Source organism: Leptodactylus fuscus, chromosome 1 (genome assembly GCF_031893055.1).
Source record: "Leptodactylus fuscus isolate aLepFus1 chromosome 1, aLepFus1.hap2, whole genome shotgun sequence".
Lineage (NCBI taxonomy): Eukaryota > Metazoa > Chordata > Amphibia > Anura > Leptodactylidae > Leptodactylus > Leptodactylus fuscus.
In genome coordinates, this window is record NC_134265.1 from 239,471,837 (window position 1) to 239,495,719 (window position 23,883).

The following is a 23,883-nucleotide window of genomic DNA, read 5'->3' on the forward strand; positions in this document are numbered from 1 at the left end:
CTGTTCGCTCATCTCTACTTATTTCTCCTTAAAGTGCTTATTTGAGGTAATAAAACGGGGAACAAATGCCATAGCATAACAAAAGAAATGATACTTACCTGGTAAATCCACACTTCTTCAGCTCTAATTGTATCAACTGGTGTTTGTTTATTTGGCTGTAGCAATAATGTCCCCATCTATCCGTACTGCCATTCATTAACCTTAGTGATCTCATGCCATACACCATAGAGGCCAATGATTTGCTGCAGTAGTCATATTGGTAAATGGGGACTTCATCACTGTAGCCAAGTAAACAATCAACAGGGACAACCAAAGTACTAACACTTTGGTTTTTGTGAATCTACCAGGTAAGTATTGGTATTTTTAATAATAATTATAATAATATTTTTGATTTATATAGAAGCAACATTTATCCCACTTTACAAATCATAGGGTCCATGTACTATCCTACTAATATTATAAAAAGTTTGTGTGTTTGGATGTTTGTGGGTTTGTGTGTTTGGATGTTTGTTCCTGAATCACTCCGAAGCGCCACAATGCATTACAGTGAAATTTGACACATACCTCCAATGGCACCCGGAAAGAAACATAGGCACCTTAACATCACTATAGGTTGTCAGGTTTTCCAACCGCGAGCCCCGAAAGCACGGCCAGCGGAGGCCGAAGGACCTGTGATGACGTCATCGCAGCCATGCGCGCTGTTACCCGATTGGAGCGTTCGATGGAGGGGGCGGCGCTGTGGAGGCTCAAGCCGGCCGCCGACCCTTCATGCCAATCTCAGATTGGAGCGGCCGATACAGGGGGCGGAGATACAGAACCTCACCCTGGGCGCCGCGCAACACGAACAACGTTGCATCGCATATACGGGCTCCCGAACATGTCGGCATCAGCAAACAAAAACCATAAATGGTAACTTTGTATAGAAGTATGAACTATTAAAATATAATGTTAATTATCTTGTATGGTGGACTATATTACAAAAGAAAATTGTAATGCAAGAATTACTGTTCTTATCCCTTTCTGGAAAAAAGGATAAAAAGTTATCATACCAGAAAATGAAACCAATACAATTACAGCTTGCCCTGTACAAAATTAGTTATATATAAATTTATTTAGTACAAAGTATACAATGAAGCAAAACCTATATACAGTATATATGGTATTGCAGTAATCTCATTTTTAACTCAGAGTAAAAGCCATTAATATGAACCACATGGAATAATGATGAAATTGCAAGGTTTTTTTAAATGCAGTACCCCAAAAAGATTGATAAATTCTAAAATATTTTATGTACTCGAAAATGGTACTGTCTAACAATGTACGCAAAACAAAAGCTCTCATATGACCATGTTGATTGAAAAGTAAAAAAGTTACGGATTTTGATTTGCAGAGATGGTATGTGAGGAGGCGGAGTCTAAGATCGGTCTACAGCAGTCTCCATTGTGGTCCAATCTCAGGTGTAGCCGAGTTGAGCGCACAGCTCTACTACATCTCAGATGTAGCAGAGTTGAGCACACAGCTCTACTACATCTCAGATGTAGCAGAGTTGAGCGCAAAGCTCTGCTACATCTCAGGTATAGCAGAGTTGAGCACACAGCTCTACTACATTTCATATGTAGCAGAGCTGTGCGCTCAACTCTGCTACATCTGAGCTGTAGTAGAGATGTGCGCTCAACTCTGCTATTCCTGAGATGTAGCAGAGCTGTGCGCTCAACTCTGCTATACCTGAGATGTAGCAGAGCTGTGCGCTCAACTCTGCTATACCTGAGATGTAGCAGAGCTGTGCGCTCAACTCTGCTACATCTGATATGTAGTAGAGCTGTGCGCTCAACTTGGCTACATCTGAGATCGGACCACAATGGAGACTGCTGTGGACCGATCTTAGACTTCGCTTCCTCCGGCAGAACCAGCATTGATTGGCCGAATGCTGTACACTGTATGGCATTCGGCCAATCAACGCTGGTCAATGCATTCCTATGGAAAAAGTCAGCTCCTGCATTATTAGTGGCGTAATACAGTGACTTGGACGTGTTAGATGCCCCCAGGCATGCTTCCCCTGCTGTCCCAGTTGCATTCCAGAGTTGTTGTCATCATTTCCTGCGGTGTCATAGTGGAATTGGTGACCCTCTTGAGTTGAATAGTGGTTTCTCCTTAAACAAAGCTTTTTCCCCCATAGACTATAATGGGATTTAATATTCGGTCGAATAGTCGAATATTGAGGGGCTATTTGAAATAAATATCTAATACTGAATATTTCACTGTTCGCTCATCTCTAGTTAACACAGCGCCATGTCTTGGCTGCACCAACTCCAACCCCACAATGGTATTCACCAGAGCCCCAGATGGTGTGGATGGACTTGGCTGCACTGCTGGGCAGAGCGGTACAGGTCAGGAAATGCGAAACACATAGGGCACCACAGATCATGGCAAACAAGACACTGAGACTCTTACGTACAAAGCATGGTTTTACCACAGCCACCGCACTTAATGATATATGGAGGAAATATTTCACTCCGGTGCACGAATCCACCCTCCGGTTCGGGCAATAGAACAATATTCACACCAGAAAGGATCCAGCACCGGAAAAATGCTCAGTAAAACATGGCTTTTATTTCTAGTTCCTAAAAAACATTGCGTAAACACCAAAGTGCATAGAGAATATTAAAAAAATATGTAATTCATACCAGTCCACGAAGACAAAACACCAGACGAGACCTACATAACATATAGCTGCCGCTGACGCGTTTCAAGACAGTGTTGCCTCTTAGTCATAGCGATGAGACTTTTACTAGCAGACGCAGTGGTGAACCTAGCCCCTCTGCCACCTGAGGTGGACGATCAAAAGACTCCACCCCTTCCTGACTTTAGACCGGGGGTGGGGGGTGTGGCATGTGATATGGTTTTTGTTTTGATCGTCCACATCAAGTAGTAGGGGGCAGGAATAATTCTATTATGCCACATAGTGGCCCACCCCTGAGCTATTATTATACTCGGGGGGTCCCCTGAGTATAATGATTGGAGCCCCAGAGAAGGTGAGGGAACATAATAAACACTGTCACTCACCTCTCCGGGATCTGATATTACTCCTAGCAGGCTTCGGGCCTGTTTGGTTATATCCCAGAAGTCACATGGTCTGCCCCCATAATATAACATTCCCCTCCAAATGTCCCACAGTATTAAAGAGGACCTTTCACCTCCTCGGGCACATGAGGTTTAATACACCGGTATAGAGGTTGCAGAGGGGACTGATGTGGGGAATAATAGAGGTTACAGAGGCCACAGTGGACCCTGCAACCTCTATTATAGAGAATAGCAGACAGTGCTAGGGGCAACGGTGGCTCAGTGGTTATTACTGCAGCCTTGCAACTCTGGAGTCTTGGGTTCGAATCCCACAGGAACAACATCTGCAAGGAGTTTGCATGTTCTCCCTGTGTTTGCGTTGATTTCCCCCCATTCTATAAAGACATACTGATAGGAGAAAAGAAACCGAAATGTACATTGTGATCCCTATATGAGGCTCACAATCTCCAAAAAAAAAATTGCAGTTGGTGCTCACAGATACTTCCTGTGCATGCTGGAGGCTAATTAGCATATGGGTAAAAATAAAAATGGGCTTTTTCAAAAACTACTGAGACGATTTACATACTAAAGGTATGTGTGGTATATCCTTTCTAAAGGATATGCAAGTATGTGCTTAGCTAAAAATGACTTTTCCCAATAATAGAACACCTTTAAGATATGGCCAACGAAATATCAATAAGTATGGCCAAGGTTAGCAATAAAAGAGGAAAATGGAAAGCGGAGCCATGCCGAGGACTGACATTTAGATGGATATCATGCTGGGGACAAAGACCTAGAAAGATGTAATGCTGGGGAACAAGAATGTTGGGGCCATCTTGAACCCCAACACCCTAAGGAGACACCCTAAGAGGTATAAAAATGAATTGTGACCCTTGTTGCTTGTGTACAGTACCATGACTGATTTATTAGTCCCAGTCTAGGCCTAGCTCTGTGTAATTTACTGAAGTGATACCTGATTCTATGTACTATGCTATATGATACCTGGTTCTGTGTAATACTGACCCGAAGCATAAAATACATGATTTATTGCTTTTATTATATGATGATGGTGATAGGGGTGCACATAATTGCTAAAACTTTAGCCTGTATTCTGTATACTATATTTTGTTTAAGAGGACCATCCATATTAAAGACCATTTCTCTGTGCAAATTTGGGTGGTTGGTCATATTATATATGTTTTCATATTTAAAAAAACAAAACAAAAACACACATTAAATGTATTAATGGTTCATAATTTGCATAATTTATTATTAATATGAATCAGAAAACATCTGTTACATGTACTTGCACTTTAGTTTGTTATATGTTTAATAATATCAATATAAGAATTTGAACCAACAGTATACATTTATCCATCTATTATATAGTTTCTTTTACAAGTTTTTAACTTTTAATTTGGAAACAATTTCAGTAAACATGTTTTCATATACTATTTACATGTTATTATTTACATTTTAAATATAACATACTTCTATACATATATTTATATACAGGTTTTTAAATAAATTATGCCAATTCTAGAAGAAGAGATATTTTAATATTATGCTGATCACTTAGGAATATGATGACTGTTCAAATGGTCGATATGATCTTCCATGCATGTCCACAATCATTGGTGGTGAATCACTTCAATGTTCTTGAGTTGTCTATAGAAAATGAAATGTGGGTTAGAATATGTCCCTTCTGGCAGAACACAAACACCTCGCTCCCCACAAAATTCTGCTCAGCCTGTTCCTCTACATGAATAGACTGCTTCTGAACACTATTTCTGCCTTATATACACGGCCAGGAGTGCAGTGTTAGAAAAAGTTGATACAATGACTAGTTGCAAAATTATAAATTCCCTTGAATCACACTTCCTTTCACTGCTCCCATGTAAGTGCTGTGTGCTGAGAGTCCAATCTAATCTATGAGGACAATATTGTCTCTACTGCCACCTGTTTGTAATGTGAAAGGTGTCTCCTTATCAGCTCTTACAAGCAGGTGGCAGTAGGGAGCAGTCTAAATCATATAACATATCATAAAAAACACTGGAGATTTTACAGTGCAAGGGAAGTTTGATGACTAAAGAACACAAGTTATATGTCACTTATCTTTAGGACTTGCTAACTTTAAATAGGACAACATAGTGAGCACAGTATGGTGAATCTCTGCTCTATCTGCCTCTGAAGAGACATGATGGGAAATGTACAGTAGGCACAAGGCTGCACAGGAGACAACAACGAAAGTACCACTTAAGAGGAGAGGAATCAGCCATATTGGCAGATGACTTAATATGGTGCATGAACTAAAACAGCTATACAAAGACATACAAAAGGATCCTCTACATTATTCTGTAATAATAGTTTGTGTTATGATATACAGACAAAAAAATTTCTAAGTACTTTTTTTTCAACTAAATATAAACTCCATCTTTTCTAAAACCTACCGATTCTTTCTTCCCAGCAGAGCCTTTACTTCTTTTAGGTCAGGGCTGACACATATTGGAACACTCCTGTTTTTTAAAGTTGCGCTGTGAAAACAAAGTCCCAAATAAGCCTTTTTTTCAATATTCATTCATCTACACATATTTTGTGGACATATATATATATATATATATATATATATATATATATATATACAGTATATTGCACATGTTAGTCTTAGGTTGTATTCACGTGATTGAGTTTCAGTGCAGATGTTGATGTTGTTAAAATCTGTCTGTATTGGTTTCAATAGTAATTGGAGCTGCAGCTCAGAACTGAAGTGTCAATTATTATTATTGTTTTTTTATGTAGATTGTGAGCCCCACATGGAGCTCACAATGTACATTTTTTCCCCCCTATCAGTATGTCTTTGGAATATAAATCCATGCAAACACAGGGAGAACATACAAACTCCTTGACAGATGGTTTTTTGCCCTTGGTGGGATTTGAACACCAAGACTCCAGCGCTGCAGGGCTCAAGTGCTAACCACTGAGCCACCGTGTGGCCCCTAACATGTCAATTATTGAGGCGAGGTTTCTGCACAGAACCATGCTGCATAGTCACATAGTCTATTTGGTGGGGATAATCCAAGTACGCATTTGAATTTTGGAAAACCCCATACAGGTCAGTGGGTAGATAATCATAAGAGCCACAGTATATAATATTTTTCAGCATGTTCTCATTCCAGCTTCCCTCTCCTTTCCCATAAGATATAGGTCCATGCAGTATTATGGAGTTATGTTTATAAGTGTGTCTATAATACACTGCTTGGGAGCACAGTGTGAGAACAGGGATATATTTCTGTATAAAACATACAATTGTACAGTTTGACTGTCCCATATACATACAGAGTTCAGCAATTAAGTTGAATAAAAGCATATAGTTCACTGTAAATATGGCTTTTTTCTGAAAAAATAATTAGGAAATGGTCCACATTAAAAAAAAAGAGTGTTATTCACCTCTTCTGGCCCCTTTCTGGAACACCAGTCATGACTACTACTACTACAATCATATGTTCAGCAGTCGGTTAAGTCATTGCATAGAGACTTGCTGTAGCAATGACATAACCAACTACTGCATGTTACCCCAATTAAGATGAGTAACACTTATTCTCTAATTTAGACCATTCCCCAAAGTTCATTTATAACTCCTGTTATGTGTGCATCACCTGTTGTCTACTTACATGTATTCCACTTTTTCACATGTAGAGCTTCTGGGATAAATCTCCAGCTTTTCCAGTGCCTTTATATTCAGTTTGTTAGAAATCTTTTTGCACAGGCAGCGATTCCCTCGAGGTACTGCAGCCCCTGGGAGAGAAACAATGATCAATAATCATCTGGATATAATCAAATGAATAGAATAGAATCTAACTTTCTTATAACTTATAATATAACGTCATATAACTGTACCTTGTATTAGAGCAGCAGACAGCAGCACAGCACATATAATGGCAACAATCTTGCAGTCCATACTGATGAAATGAAGTGTCTTCCACACTATTAGCAGTTAATGCAGACAGTAGCCAAGAGTAAGGGCTGACTCTATATATACATCTCTAATACATTGCATCATCAAACCTGGGAAATCCTGACAAACTCAATTTCCTGTACGTAACATGAACTTAGAAGAAGAGAAAGTAAACTCAAGGCTTTCTTCCATCTAAATAAAACTCAGTACTTTTTGATTCCATATCCTTATTTGGGTTCCACTTCCTCCTGTGTGTACTGTGAAGAAAAATTTTTGATGAATTTGCTTGCATTTTATTTTATACAAGGCTTGGTTTTTTGGACACTTTATGGTTTAGGCTGATAAAATGACTTAAGTGAGAAATAGTTGCAATAAGTTTAAGATAATCAATAAAATACAATAGGATGCAAAATATCTTTAATTCTCACACAAAATACAGTATTACTTAACTTTCTATATCCTGGAGAGTCCATATTGATGAGCAGTAAAAGTTAGTTGAAGGAACAGAACATAAGGCACCTTTCACTATACACTTCTTCAGAATTCATTAAATAATATATAGAGAAGGTGACGCTCACTTGAATGTAAAATCACTTCCATCTCCACAAAAGCATCCACAACAAAATCCCTCTAAATTTATACTCCAAAGGCAAAAAATCTTGGTGTCTAAACAGCAATTCAGGTCCAAGTTCTTGCAGGACACTAACATGACAAAATTCTTTAAAAGTTAAAAATTTTCACTTTGTACGTTGATTTCTGAGACGCTCTCTAGGGCTCAAAATGCTTACTATATCCCATGAGTAATTCCTTGAGGGGTCATATTTTGGGATAAATTTTTTAAATTCTACCTCAGAGCCTCTGCAATTTCCCGGCAATATAGTGTAAATAACCAAATTAACATTCCTCCCCTTTCAAAGGACAGAAAGAGGGATGGAAGGTGCAACCTACTGTGTGCGCTGCAGCAAATTTAGCGCCACCCACTTCTACTTTGACACCACACATTCTCATGTGTTTCTCCTTGTGCCCCACTCTATACACTGTAATGCCCTTGCAGTCAGTCTAACATAATATGCCCCACCATTATACTATCCCCCTCCAATTGACCCCACAGTATAATGTCTCTCTCCAGCTAACCGTACAGTTTAATGTCCTCCTCAAGTTACTCCTACAGTTTAATGTACCCTCCAGCTATCTCCAGTTTAATATCCCCTTCCAGTTGTCCACAGTTTACTGACCCCCTACAGTTGCCCCCTCTTTAGTATCTCTTTTCAGATGCCCTCAGTTTAGTTCCCCCCAGTTGTCAGTAGTTTAATATCTCCCTCCATCTTCCCTCAGTTTAATCTTCCCTTTCATCAATCTCCAGTTTAATGTCCCTCTCCAGTTGCTCACATGGTTTAATGTCCTTCTCCATCTGCCCCAACAGCCTATTGTCCCTGTCCAGCTGCCCCTACAGTTTAATGCCCCCCTCCAGCTGTCCAGCTGAGAATAACATGTTGGACACTAAAATAGCATATATCTGGGAAAAATGTAATTCATTTTGCTTCATCCACTACGTATTTCTTTTTGGAAAGCATCTCTGGGGTAAAAATGATCACTTTACCAGTTGATATATATTTTTTGAAGTGCAGTTTCCAAATTGAGGTAACTTCTTAGTATTTTCCATTGCACTGGCAGCATAGAGGGGCTCTGTAAATGTGTCATGGCAAGTGAAAATGCCTCTACCCTTCAAAAGCCTTATAGCACTTCTTGCCTTCTGTGCCTTTCTATGTGCTCAAATCGCAGTTTTCATTCACATGTGCAATATCTCAGTACTCAGGAGAAATTGGGTATCAAATTGTCGTGTGCATTTTCTCCTTTAACACCTTGAGAATTAAAAATTTGGGATGCTGGGTTGAGAAAAAAGTAGTTTTTCATTTTCACATACCAATGTTAATAAAATCTGTGAAACAACCGTGATTCAAGATGCTCACTATACCCATGATAAATTCTGAAATTCAGTGAGCATTGGAGATAATGACACAACAATTGCAAACTGATATTGTACTATCCATAGTAGAACAACACTTTGGGGATCATGTTCAGTTTTTTTTTTTTTTTTAATTCAAAATTTTATTGTTTTTACAGTTTGAAAAAGTTGTTCTCTGCTTGTATGCAATGTATGTGTACTGTTCAAACAGTATCCGTGAATTGTACTAGCTCAGTTCTCATTTTTATTCTTAAAATAGGATGTTAAATGTTAGTGTCATGACTTATGCTCATATATGTGATTTCCAGGAAGCATCTCACTTCTTTGTATGCAGTTTGAAAAGATTACACAATACCATTTGCTCTTTCAGTCTAAATAGTGGCGGTGTGTAATAGAAAGAGGTACAGTGGGTACGGAAAGTATTCAGCACCCCTTTAAATTTTTCACTCTTTTTTCATCGCAGCCATTTGCTAAAACCAAAAAAGTTCATTTTATTTATCATTAATGTACACTCAGCCCCATCTTGACAGAAAGAAACAGAAATGTAGATAAGTATTCAGACCCATTGCTCAATATTGAGTATTTGCACCCTTTTGAGAGAGTACAGCCGTGAGTTTTCTTGGAAATAATGCAACAAATTTTTCACATCTGGATTTGGGGATCCTCTGCCATTCTTCCTTGCAGATCCTCTCCAGTTCCGTCAGGTTGGATGGTGAATGTTGGTGGACAACCATTTTCAGGTCTCTCCAGAGATGCTCAATTGGGTTTAAATCAGATCTCAGGCTGGGCCAGTCAAGAATGGTCATAGAGTTGTTCCGAAGCCATTCCTTTGTTATTTTAGCTGTGTGCTTAGGGTCATTGTCTTGTTGAAAGGTGAACCTTTGGCCCAGTCTGAGTTCCAGAGCACTCTGGAAGAGGTTTTCTTCCAGGATATCTCTATACTTGGTCACATTCATCTTTCCTTCAATTGCAACAAGCCGTCCAGTCCCTGTAGCTGAAAAACACCCCCATTGTATTGGGCAGGTGATGAGCAGTGCCTGATTTTTGTCCACACATACCATTTAGAATTAACGCCAAAAAGTTCAATCTTCATCTCATCAGACCAGAGAATCTTATTTCTCATAGTCTAGGAGTCCTTCATGTGCTTTTTGGCAAACTCTATGTGGGCTTTCATATGTCCTGCACTGAGTAGAGGCTTACTTCGGGCCACTCTGCCATAAAGCCCTGACTGGTGGAGGGCTGCAGTGATACTTGACTTTGTGGAACTTTCTCCCTCCTGCATCTCTGGAGCTCAGCCACAGTGATCTTTGGTTTCTTCTTTACCTCTCTCACCAAGGCTCTTCTCCCACAATTGCTCAGTTTGGCTGGACTGCCAAGTTTAGGAAGAATTCTGGTCGTCCCAAACTTCTTCCATTTAAGGATTATGGAGGCCACTGTGCTATTAGGAACCTTGAATGCTGCAGAAATTCTTTTGTAACCTTGGCCAGATCTGTCTCTTGCCACAATTTTGTCTCTGAGCTCCTTGGGCAGTTCCTTTGACCTCATGATTCTCATTTGCTCTGACAAGTAATGTGAGCTGTGAGGTCTTATATAGACAGGTGTGTGCCTTTTCTAATCAAGTCCAATCAGCTTAATTAAACACAGCTGGACTACAATAAAGGAGTAGAACCATCTCAAGGAGAATGAGAAGGAAATGGGCAGCATGTGAGTTAAATATGAGTGTCACAGCAAAGGGTCTGAATACTTATGACCATGTGATCTTTCAGTTTTTCTTTTTTAATAAATTTGCAAAAATATCTACATTTCTGTTTTTATCTGTCAAGATGGCGTGTTGAGTGTACATTAATGAGAAATAAAATTAACTTCTTTCCTTTTAGCAGGTGGCTGCAATGAAACAGAGTGAAAGTGATTTAAATAAGCACAAGCTGGAGATAGTCTGAGAGCCAACAACTACCAGAATGCATTGCAGCAAGAAGCTACACACCATATAAACAAATACAGAAGATACTAGGCCTTCCCAAAGAAACCCAGAAATCACTGCTAAAGTTATATAGGTGCACTTATTAACCCATTAATAACACTAACAGACCCTTTTTTTTTTAAAAAAAATATTTTTCCCAGAAAACTCTTTTAACCTATTCCTACCATGATCAGTATTAGCACAGAGACAGAGGTCATATAGAGGAATTATTAGTGCAGTCTCCATTAACATCAACACACTGTATGTCTGATTCTTGGATTTCAGACCACGCTGTCCCTCTCTCACCACAGTGTCCCCATTACATGTAATCTCCCAGCTCCCCCATAGAGAGCCCTTCAGTCCCCAGGACTCATGAACAATCTGCATTATGCAATGCAGAAATCTATGATAAACCAGCCATGTCTGCAGTGTGAAGTAAATACTGTACATGAGGGGATTCTGTGAATGTATATATCCTGACGTAATACTACTAGAGATGAGCGAGTACTATTCAAAACGACCGTTTCGAATAGCACGCACCCATAGGAATGAATGGAAGCGGCCGGCATGCTGACTTTGTCGGCGGCCGGCCGCTTAATCCCCTGTGTCCATTCATTCCTATGGGTGCGTGCTATTCGAAACGGGAGTTTCGTATAGTACTCGCTCATCTCTAAATACTACATCATATACACTATGATGTAGAATGGTAATACTAAACAAGTAGTGCTGTCTAATGTGAATGTGGTCACACAAGTGTTGCATGATGTGATAAACTCCAGTATTGTACTCCCTGATACTGCAGACATGTTTCCTCCAGTACTTGTAGTGAGAGAAAGAGAAGATGGATATGACAGGAAGTTCCATCTATTCCTAAACTCCTCCCTCCCTACAGTAACACACTAGGCACTATATACTCCTAAAGCTGGATATATACTCTTAAAGCTGAACCAGTCTGTATAAATATACACAACTACTACACAAAAGAAACTGCAGGAGTTATTGGTTCCCACATCCCAAAGTCATGTCAGTGGCGTAACTAGGAATGGCGGGGCCCCGTGGCAAACTTTTGACATGGGTCCTCCGACTGACGCGAAGACCCCTACTGACTGACCCCCTCCCCCCTGCATTCCTGTGTGCACAATTATGCCCCATAGTGGCCCCTGCACACAGTATTATGCCCCCCTGTGTACACCCATATATAATTATTATACTATGGGGTCTTTTCAAACCCCAGAGTATAATAATCGGAGACTGTGGGGGGTACCAACATAAAAAAAAACCACTGTTACTTACCGTATTTTTCGGACTATTAGACGCACTTTTTTTCCCCAAAATTTTGGGGGAAAAGAAGGGTGCGTCTTATAGTCTGATGGTGGCGCCTGGCATCCGCTGTAATAGAGAGGCGGAAGCCGGCAAGTGATAGACGCCATTACAGGTGCCGGGGCCTGAGACATCGCTACGATCCTCTGCCCTGCATGAAGCCAGCAGCGGCAGGGGCTCCTCCGTGCCCCCGCCGCTGGCTTCATCCAGGGCAGAGGATCGTAGCGATGTCTCAGGCCCCGGCGTCTATCCCTCCCCGGCATCCGCCTCTCTAGTACAGCGGATGCCGGGTCAGTATCCGTGGCCCCTTCTCCCCCGGGGCCGGTCCCCACCGGCCCCGTACCTGTAAAGTTGCAGGCCAGCTCCTGCGCGGCGATATCGCAGGAGCCGACCTGTTCGGGTGACAGCCGGGAGCCTAATGAGGCTCCCCGGCCTGTCACGGCTATATTAGTATTGCGGCTGGTCTCTATGACCAGCCGTAATACTAATAGACAGAATGTCCCATAGACGGCAATACAGTTGTATTGCCGTCTATGGGACTTGCGATCAAGTGACCGCAGGCTCAAGCCTCCGGGGGGGGAATAAAATAGTAAAAAAAAAAAAAAAAAAAGCTTTAAAAATATGAAATAAATAAAAGTTCTAAATCACCTCCTGTTTTTTTTTTTTTCAATACAAGGTGATCTAAGCAATAGATATCCCCCAAAATGGTATAACTAAAAATTACAGCTGGCCCCGCAAAAAAAACGCTCTATGCATCCCCGTACAGCTGCAGGGTCACCTGTCAATGTGGCCTTGCAGCTGTTGCAAAACTACAACTCCCATATATTAAATATTTTACCAGTTTTTGCTTAAAAATTTTTTTTCCCTATTTTCCTCCTCTAAAACCTGCGTCTTATAGTCCAGTGCGTCTTATAGTCCGAAAAATACGGTACCTCTCCTTGGCTCCATTGCACTTCTCGGTGGTATTGGCCATCTTCAATGACTTCCAGGACATCACATGACTCGGGAAACAGGCCCCAGTCATGTGACATCAGGGGCGTCACACAAGTAGGCCCTGTCTGGAGCTCAGAGAGGTAAGTAACACCTCTCTGTTCCCTTATCCCCTACAGGAACTCTGATCATTATACTCGGGAGTCTGAAAAGACCCCCGAGTATAAATAATAGTGTTTGTGGTCCCAACGGCGTCACTTACCGATCCCAACCCCTGCCAGGATCGGTAAATAAATAGTGCCCGTTACCGTCTGGAGTAACTCTAATCGGTAACGGCCTATTAAAAACCCTGTCGCCGGGCCCCTAATGTCCCGGGCCCTGTGGCAGTCGCTACTGCTGCTACCCCGGTTGTTATGCACCTGCTCCCTCTGCTGATGGCTCCCAGGGTGTCTTTAGAGCGAATAGGAATGGATGCCAGATAGAAGGTTCTCCTTTTGCATTGGTTACTCTGTCACCATTTATGTCCTTTTCTCTCATGTGATGACATAATGACGGTTATGTTGCCAATATTGCTGCTCTTGATGTGTATACTCCTGAATATTTTTAGACATTATTGGCACATCCTTTGGATGACCTGTAAAATAATGAGAATAGAAAGATTTAAATGACTGCACAAATGTAAACATCAGCTATGGCTCCAAACACATGAACCGTGTTTTTAACAGCTAGCACACTGACCCACTATTTTCTTATAGCCCCATACGCACAACCCTGTATTATCATAGGGGCCGTGAGCCAGGGGGTAAAACTCAGGAAAGGTCCTATTCTTCTCCTTGTTGCAACCTGTTTTTTTTAACCCCTTCCCTCTGCAAGCATTTTTCGATTTTTGTTTTTGACTCCCCACTTTGCATAAGCCATAACTTCCTTATCTTTCTGTTTCCAAAGCTGTATGATGGCTTAATTTTCCCCAAAATGTTGCCTTCCATGCACCATTGGGAAGATGGTACTGCGGTCAGCTTTCATCAAAACACCAGGGGTGGGGAATAATGCTCATGATCAGTTTGGACAACGAGTGCAGGCATTGCTGCCAGTTCTCTATTGTACAATACAGTGTAGACCCAGTAGCAAAGTGGACAATCATCTCCTGAGCTGCACTACATATTACAATGGATGCCGGGAAAGGGTTAATTAAATCTGCGTTCCATCTGTTAGTAGTGGGCACAGATGGCACATGGTCCTCATTCTTGTGACATCCATGCCGTTTTTAATCAGTAGCAGCTGTTAGTTTGTTATAGTCTGATCGGTCTGAAGTCTGGGCTCCGTAGCTCAGTAAACATTGCCTAGTTTTAATTCTGTATGCAATCTGTTATTACTGCTATATAACAACTAACTCATTTCTACGGTCCCCACACACATCTATAGTGTTTATAGATCCGTGTGAGGGTCATGGGACTGAGCTGCAAAATATAGAGCTCATCTAATGATGAACAACAAACAACACCAACACTATTGATCTAAAGTCCATTCTGTTTTCCAGAGACCCACATAAGACTAGGGTTGTGTGCATGAAGCCGTAATTAGAAAGAATTAATCCACTTCTTATTCAGTGAGATCAGATATCTTGAAATGTGTTAATTTTTCATTTATGTAGTCAGTAAGCTTTATTTCCCCACAATTGGAAAACCCCTTGAAGAATCTATTAAGGCATACTGTATGAAACTCTACTACGCTTGTGAATCTGTTTCTTTGAGCTGCTCACCAAACATGCCGTGCTTTACAAAACCATAAAGTACATTCCATGGGGAAAACAAGTGGGTTCTTGTTTAGCTTCAGTTTCTTGTTCCTATAAAAAGAAAGGGGAATATGCTTGGTTTATGCTCATACAAATGATTTCCAGGAAGCAAGTCTTTCAGTTTCACTTTTTTTCGTAGGTTTGTTTCAAAAGACAGTGGCAGTCATTTCTTTGTTAACATTTTTATTTGCTGTGTTCAGAAAATTTTTCTTCTTAAAAATCAAGTAAAAAAAACAAAACACATTTCCAAGTATTGTATGTACTGATAAGTGACATGCCAAGGAATTTGGGAACAATACAGCATAGATAGGGTGAGCGCAGGACTTCCTGAATACTCTCAAAGGATATTCTTTATTTATTAGAGTAACTTAAGATGTGTCAGATTTTTTGCAAAAATTTTCCATATATCTGAATAGGGTTACAATAATCCAGGTAAGTGTTGCAGCAAAAATTCAAATATATGAGACTGATTTTCAGTTGCAGCAAGTTTTATGAGAAATCTATTATGTGAGAACATACACTTACTGTATAGATGGGTAAACTCTCCTGCATGTTACTGCAGTGTACAGTATAGGAGAAAAGCTTTCTTTATGACTAAATCTATATAACCTGCGCAAATACTGTACTTCTTGAAACCAGGATTTTTTTCCATGCAGACGAACTTCTTATAGATTGTTTTCAGCACAAATCATTAAAGGGGATGTCCAGGATAAAAACGAATTCCTACACTAATCTAAACGCCCTACATTCTAAATAACATAATTTATCAAAAATGTGTGGAAAGAGATAAGAAGAAAAATGTGGGTAGGCACTCACCAATCAGTAGACGGCATTTTCTTATTTTATAAAAACAAGTCCTTTATTGGGTATATATAAAATAATTCCTCAGGGAGGGAGTAATAGCATTATTGGCAGAAAAAATGGCAACAGCCGTTTCGCGTTAAACCAAACACTTTTTCAAGCCTAGTATGCAATAAAAAAAAAAAAAAAAAGCGTTTGGTTTAACGCGAAACGGCTGTTGCTATTTTTTCTGCCAATAATGCTATTACTCCCTCCCTGAGGAATTGTTTTATATATATACCCAATAAAGGACTTGTTTTTATAAAAGAAGAAAATGCCATCTACTGATTGGTGAGTGCCTACCCACATTTTTCTTCTTATCTCTTTCTACATATTTTTGCTGTTGTTCTGGGGACTGTGAGCACCATCGATAATCAGTCAGTAATTCCGATCCAGAAGATTATCTCAAAGCGACAGTCGTTACTGCTTATTTATATTTGGAACTAGCTGTGCCGTCCGGTTTTTTCTTTATGCCATTTGCTGTCAAAAATGTATGTATGTATATCCCTGGGGTGGTCAAGTGAAAGCCCCAAAGACATTTGCTGGTTATCCGGTGACGATCAGTTTCCCCATTTCCAGAAACAGAACATCCTTACTACTCTCTCCCCATCCACTTCATCATACTTACCTATCTTTCTTCCAGGCTTCTTCCTTTTGGATGGCTCCTCTCTGTTTTCTGACTGTCGATGCACTATAGTCCCAGCCCTGCTCTGGGCTCTGAAGCCGATATTCCTCCTCTACTGCGCAGTAGCACGCACTGACAGAATCAGAAAAGAAAATGGGCCATCCCACAGGAGGAATGCTGAAAGGAAGAGATGTAAGTATATAATGGGGTAGGGGGTTGGGCTGGCTAGGTAGGGAAGGGCTAGTAATAGGTGAGATAGCTAGAAAGACAGGGAGGGGGTATATGGGAGAGAGCAGGGAGGGAGAGAAGAAGTGGGGGAGTGATGTGCGAGGTAGCTAGAAAGGAACCTACACAGGAAGCTACATACATGTGGACAAATGCAGAAGATTCCAGGAGCTCCCAGAGACACCATTAAATCAAACAAAACACTGCTAAAGGTATATGGGTGCATCTATTAACCCATTAATACCTCTAACATACCCTATTTTAAAAATACAAACATTTTTTTTTGGAAACCCCTTTAAGTTAATAATCTATTTCTAATTATAGCAGGTAGAGTCAGGGTCATATCTGCCTTTAGATACCAGAAATCTAGTGCATAGGATGGTACATTGAATTGCAGGGTGGATGGATGGGAGCAGGCTGTACAAGCTGCTGCTCATAAAAATTAGACATATACACCTTTTCTCCACCTTCATCAGCTCCAGTTCTAAGCATCTATTAGGAGCACAGTTATTTTCCAGCACAATTTTTCTCTAGTCCCCACCATTCCCAAGCAATTGATGGCGTTAGTTTTGGTACCTTATATGATATTTAGATCTTGTACTATCAGGTGGTCTGTGTCAGACAGGAGCAGGCAAGGAGGCATGATATAGAACTCCAATTAAAGGTGGACAGTATCAGAGCTCTGAATCACATTCCTTGACTTTTCCTGTCTGACAATTCCTATCTGACTGTAAAGAGCCTAAATAGTGTATGATGCATCAAAACTAACAGCACTCATTGCTCAGGAACTGGGGAGACTATAGAACAAAATTAAATTGTGTCATAATCATAGATTCATAGATTTTAAGCTCTTGCGAGCAGGGCTCTCAGTCCCACATTGTGTGAAGTGACTATTTCTTTGTAATGTATCTTTTTTTTGTCTGTACTTGAACCCTACAAATTGTACAGTGCTGCGGAATATGTTGGCGCTATATAAATAAAATGTATTATTATTATAATCAATGGAGCTGCACCAATTGAAGGATGCAAATAGCTTTATTCACTGTATGGTGGTATTATTTATTCACAGTATGATGGTAATATATAGCCACTATAGATTTTATTACTTGTGGGTTGGGGTAATCTATCTATACAGATTTCAGATTCTGGTACACTGTAATATATCCTCAATTTCCCAATCGAGATCATGAGTCTTGGGAAACACAGTTCACAGCAGTGAAAAGGAATGCCTTTTGTTTATATCACTGAGTGATATTTACATTTATTATTGGTACCACTCAGGGATGTAACTAAAGGTTTAGAGGCTCTGGTGCGAAGACTTGGCTTTGATGACAGATTTTTGCACTCACAGTATTCTCTCAGCTTCATGAAATTGTCATGAAGTTGATTTTCCATCACACTTAAAGGAGTTCCCAGAGGTGCTTTTCCTTCATTCAGCTGTTCAATTTATCCCAAACCATCTAAATTAGATTTAGGTTAACACTTCCTCGCAGCTGCCAGGGCAGTCATCCCTATTCACTGACACAGGAGTGGCTCCAGGAGTTCCGCCACATATGGCGTATGGAGGTGCTAGTAGCAGCACATTCTGCGGACTCCTCCAGGTTTGATGTACTCTGACGACTGTGGGTGGTGGTGGCGGTCCAAGAGTCAACTGATTTCGCTAGCTCTGTTTCTTGAGCTCCAGATAACTAGGGATACGTTTATGTTACCACATTCAGGTCTGACGTCCCTCATTTTCTCCCTCCGTTTCTCTTCTCTGTTGTTCCCCTCATCTTTTTGCCTCCCTGTTCCCTGATCGTACTCACACCTGCTCCCTTGGGAGCAGTGGTTTCCAGGAAGCCCTCCTTCAAGGATCCAGCCCTTTCTCTCTTTTGTTTCAGGTGCCTGAACTGCACCTTCTTGACTGTCTTGTTTTCTGGGCCTGCAGCCCTGGTTAGCATTGCGTTTTCTGTTGTTTCTACACAGCTTCCCGTTTTATATATTTTTTTCACCCTTTGTTACTTGTTGATGTTATACACTTGAAAACTTGTAACCTGAACTTGATTAAACCTAAATTAGATTTCGGTTAGATGACTGTGGAGCCCAGGTCACCTGACGCAGATATCTATTACTTTCATTCTGATCAAATAGCCCTTGAATAACCCAGGGGTACTTTTGTGGTCATTGTACTGTTGAAAAACAAATGCTATGGCATATTGCGCCAGTGTGCTGTGGTAGCCATGCTGGTTAAATGTGTGTTGAATATTGAATCAATCACAAATAATGTCACCACCATAACACCCCACCTGATCACATGGCCTTCTCTATGTTTCATAGTGGGAACCAGGTATGAAGACAATTTCTTGTCTGTGATTTGATGTTACCTGTTAGCTATGCAGCTTTTCATTGCCCAAAATTGTCATGGGACTCAACTGGCCAGTAAGAAGATAGCTCACCTACTTTTCGTTGAGGCAATCTAGCTCTGACTTTTGCTATGGGGTCCTATGATTTCTATTTACACTTCTGTCTGGTTCTTCATGCAATCTGACCATACACATGGACTGGCATCAAACACTCACTTTTTAACACTTGCCCTGATCCTTTCTATATAGCAGTATTTTGAAAATCTCAATGCCATTACATTCACCACATCATCAGTATTGTGCTCTCCTGCAATATTAGACAGACACAGTGGCTGCCAGACCTATATACACAAGGGCTTATAAAGACATGGATCTTACAAATAACTGTCTTTAAATCTAGAAGTTGTCCTGCACTTAGTATCTTTATATTCACAGATACGGGCTGATGAGGGGCTCATACAGCTTCAGTTAAATGACCTTATTTATTAAAAGATAGCTGTACCATTGTACCAAACAAGTCCTCTTACCTCCTGTGCCGCTCTATTTCCTCATAGATTGTAAGCTCCCCTAAGTAGGACCCTCACTCCTATAGTTTGATACGTTAATTCTTTGTCGTATCATAATGTCAAATACTGTTTGTTCATGTACCCTCTAACTTGTAAAGTGCTGCAGAATATGCTGGTTCTATATATAAAGTTATTATTATTAATACATCACAAACATCTTTTCAATGTTTCAATTTTATATAGGGGAGAATATGAAGGTACACTTGTATACTCAATGTCTAGAAGACTACATAGTATAGCATTTTATTTATACATACATACAGTCCTATGAAAAAGTTTGGGCACCCCTATTAATCTTAATCATTTTTAGTTCTAAATATTTTGGTGTTTGCAACAGCCATTTCAGTTTGATATATCTAATAACTGATGGACACAGTAATATTTCAGGATTGAAATGAGGTTTATTGTACTAACAGAAAATGTGCAATATGCATCAAACCAAAATTTGACCGGTGCAAAAGTATGGGCACCTCAACAGAAAAGTGACATTAATATTTAGTAGATCCTCCTTTTGCAAAGATAACAGCCTCTAGTCGCTTCCTGTAGCTCTTAATCAGTTCCTGGATCCTGGATGAAGGGATTTTGGACCATTCCTCTTTACAAAACAATTCAAGTTCCGTTAAGTTTGATGGTCGCCGAGCATGGACAGCCCGCTTCAAATCATCCCACAGATGTTCAATGATATTCAGGTCTGGGGACTGGGATGGCCATTCCAGAACATTGTAATTGTTCCTCTGCATGAATGCGGAGTCGATTTGGAGCACTGTTTTGGATCATTGTCTTGCTGAAATATCCATCCCCGGCGTAACTTCAACTTCGTCACTGATTCTTGAACATTATTCTCAAGAATCTGCTGATACTGAGTGGAATCCATGCGACCCTCAACTTTAACAAGATTCCTGGTGCCGGCATTGGCCACACAGCCCCAAAGCATGATGGAACCTCCACCAAATTTTACAGTGGGTAGCAAGTGTTTTTCGTGTAATGCTGGTTTTTTTGGATGCCATGCATAACGCCTTTTTGTATGACCAAACAACTCATTCTTTGTTTCATCAGTCCACAGGACCTTCTTCCAAAATGAAGCTGGCTTGTCCAAATGTGCATTTGCATACCTCAGGTGACTCTGTTTGTGGCGTGCTTGCAGAAACAGCTTCTTTCTCATCACTCTCTAATACAGCTTCTGATTGTGCAAAGTGCGCTCTATTGTTGACTGATGCACAGTGACACCATCTGCAGCAAGATGATGCTGAAGCTCTTTGGAGGTGGTCTGTGGATTGTCCTTGACTGTTCTCACCATTCTTCTTCTCTGCCTTTCTGATATTTTTCTTGGCCTGCCACTTCTGGGCTTAACAAGAACTATCCCTGTGGTCTTCCATTTCCTTACTATGTTCCTCACAGTGGAAACTGACAGGTTAAATCTCTGAGACAACTTTTTGTATCCTTCCCCTGAATAACTATGTTGAACAATCTTTGTTTTCAGATCATTTGAGAGTTGTTTTGAGTAGCCCATGATGCCAATCTTCAGAGGAGATTCAAATAGGAGAACAACTTTCAATTGGCCACCTTAAATATCTTTTGTCATGATTGGATACACCTGGTTATGAAGTTCAAAGCTCAGTGAGGTTACAAAACCAATTTTGTGCTTCAGTAAGTCAGTAAAAAGTAGTTAGGAGTATTCAAATCAATAAAATGATAAGGGTGCCCATACTTTTGCACTAGTCAAATTTTGGTTTAATGCATATTGCACATTTTCTGTTAGTACAATAAACCTCATTTCAATCCTGAAATATTACTGTGTCCATCAGTTATTAGATATATCAAACTGAAATTGCTGTTGCAAACACCAAAATTTTTAGAACTAAAAATGATTAAGATTAACAGGGGTGCCCAAACTTTTTCATAGGACTGTATGTTCATTTCTCTAATAACCTGCAGAAATGTGTATATATTTATTCTCTTTCAAAAGGCTTACTCCACATAAGACATTCATCATCTGCCCATGGGATAGGGGATAAATGTCTGATTGCTGGAGACCCCACTGTTGGACTCCCACCAATATCTAGAACCCCAATTTGACTCATTGTGTTTGAATGGGGAAGAGACTATACATAAGTATTGCTGCTCAGTTCAGTGCCTATAGGGCTGACAATTCCTTTAACTTCATTATATTGTCATACCAACGAATTACATGCAGATTCATTCAAGTTTCAGCAGCAGCTCAGACAGAACACTGGGAAGATATACAACTGGAAACTAAATAAAAGAGATGCATCAACCTTTATTGATTGTGTTCTTTGTTCATACAATGTAAAACAGGGAGAGTACAATAAAATAATTTTATTGTTTGTTACAAAAATAAAAACAAATATTATGAAAATTATTTTAAAATAATAAATACATTCGATGATATCCATTTCATTAAAATCTCTTTACATCTGTACAATGCAGTCTTTGCTATAATTATACCATAGCAACCAACATCGTTTTCCATAAAGAAATTCTTATAAGAAAAGATGAATAAAATAAAGTACTATCCATAACATTAAAGGCAATAAAATGATTTATCATATGTGGTTTATTTCGGTCTGATGTTTTTCATCCATGTTCACAGTTATCAGTGGCGGATCACTTTGATATGATTCAGTTTACTAGAAAATAAAAATTTAGTTTGAGTAATATGTAAAACAAAAGAACATTATATATATATATATATATATATATATATATATATATATATGTATATTTATTATAGTTAAAATGGGTTTTCTTGTAAAATATATTGATGTATCGTATCAATGTGGAAACTTGGGGGCTAACACTTGTTGCAACCTCCATCAGAATGAGTACGTACATGTGAATGTATTTGGTACTGCAGCTCAGTATCTTTCACATTGTATTACAATTCCACCAATCATGCATTGACGGCCATTGATCTATACTGTTTACAGCCAAATCTTATCTTTCATAAGTTGCACAACAGTAAGTTGCAGACAAGTCATACAAATGTTTTTTTTTGTCTTGTGACTTGTCTGCAACTTGTTGTCCAGTAAAACATTGTCGCTGTATAGCACTAGTCTTAAGTATATAACATATACACAGCAGAGTATGTCAGTAATTCAGAGTTAATGCAAAAATGATCAAAAGCAACTTTAAAAGTTCATAAAAAAATGTTTAAGTCACAGAATGTTGCTGAGGTCATCAGAGACTATAAAATAATAACAATAGAATACAATGTAAACAGGAAACATAAATTGTGAAAGCAACACCTACTGGTTCTTTCCACTCAGCAGAACCTTTAATTGTAACAGATCGGGGCTGACACACATCGGAACAGGTACATTTCTAAAAGTTGCGCTGTGAAAAAACAATACAAATTATGTCATTATTCAGTCCCCTAAAAGATATTTTATGCATCTTATTTTTATGCTTTAAAATAGTAAGAGGTCCTGTCCTACTGCAGAAAGGAAGCCGCCCACCTTAGGGACCAAAATGTGACACTAGTGATGTGCTTAAAGGGGGCTAAACCTCTTTTCTTTCATGACTGATGCCAAGTCAGAAGTGGTTAGTTTTTCTGTCCAGCCATCCCCCTCAGGCTTGTCCAGGATAGAAATATGGGCCCAGAAAGACCTAACCTGCTGCAGGAATGATATGACTGTCTAGGTACCACATTTGTCTACTTACACATATTCCATTTTCTCACATGTAGAACTTCTGGGGTGAATCTCCAACTTTTCCATTGACATTATATTAATTTTCTTGGAAGATTTTTTGCACAAACAGCGATTCCCACGAGGTATTGCATATCCTGATAAGAAATTATGTAGAAATTTAATTAAGAATAAAAACAAGAGAATAAATAATAGAATAAAACAAGATGATCTACTGTCATTAAGAATTTACCGTTTATAAGAGTAGCCAACATCAGGGCAGCACAGATGATGACAATACTTTTGCGGTCCATTATGATAAATGGATTCAGTGATTTTCAGACTGAGGTTTTGTTGTCAATTTGCTTGGAGTAATGGCCATTTATCTGTCTGTAGCTGAATTACATAATCATGACAAGCCATGACTGGGAAATTCTTATGACCACAGTTTCATGCTATTTATACATTGGAAATCATAGGAGAAGTGAAAGTTTTTTTTATTCAGTCTAAAGAGCTATTGCAATGTAGACTGACTCCTATAACAAAGAAGTGTGATAGGAAAAGTGAGTTTCATGAAATTAAAGGAAACCTACTACCACCAAAATCTAAACTGCTTCTGTACTTTTATTATTGGATAGTGAACATTTTTGTGTTA

General features: G+C 39.6%; 2 protein-coding genes across 2 annotated transcripts; both read right to left on the reverse strand.

Annotated features, from left to right (window-relative positions):
• Positions 1–4,642: 4,642 nt before the first annotated feature.
• On the reverse strand, positions 4,643–7,048 carry LOC142217204 (C-X-C motif chemokine 10-like). Its single transcript, XM_075285396.1, has 4 exons — positions 6,958–7,048; positions 6,732–6,855; positions 5,511–5,594; positions 4,643–4,728 (listed from the first exon to the last, which is right to left on the reverse strand). Exons 1-4 carry the CDS (start codon positions 7,016–7,018, stop codon positions 4,692–4,694), a joined length of 306 nt encoding a protein of 101 aa, XP_075141497.1. The 5' UTR covers positions 7,019–7,048; the 3' UTR covers positions 4,643–4,691.
• Positions 7,049–22,195: 15,147 nt separating this feature from the next.
• Positions 22,196–23,542, reverse strand: LOC142195334 (C-X-C motif chemokine 10-like). Its single transcript, XM_075265020.1, has 4 exons — positions 23,482–23,542; positions 23,263–23,386; positions 22,852–22,935; positions 22,196–22,229 (listed from the first exon to the last, which is right to left on the reverse strand). Exons 1-4 carry the CDS (start codon positions 23,540–23,542, stop codon positions 22,196–22,198), a joined length of 303 nt encoding a protein of 100 aa, XP_075121121.1.
• Positions 23,543–23,883: the final 341 nt, after the last annotated feature.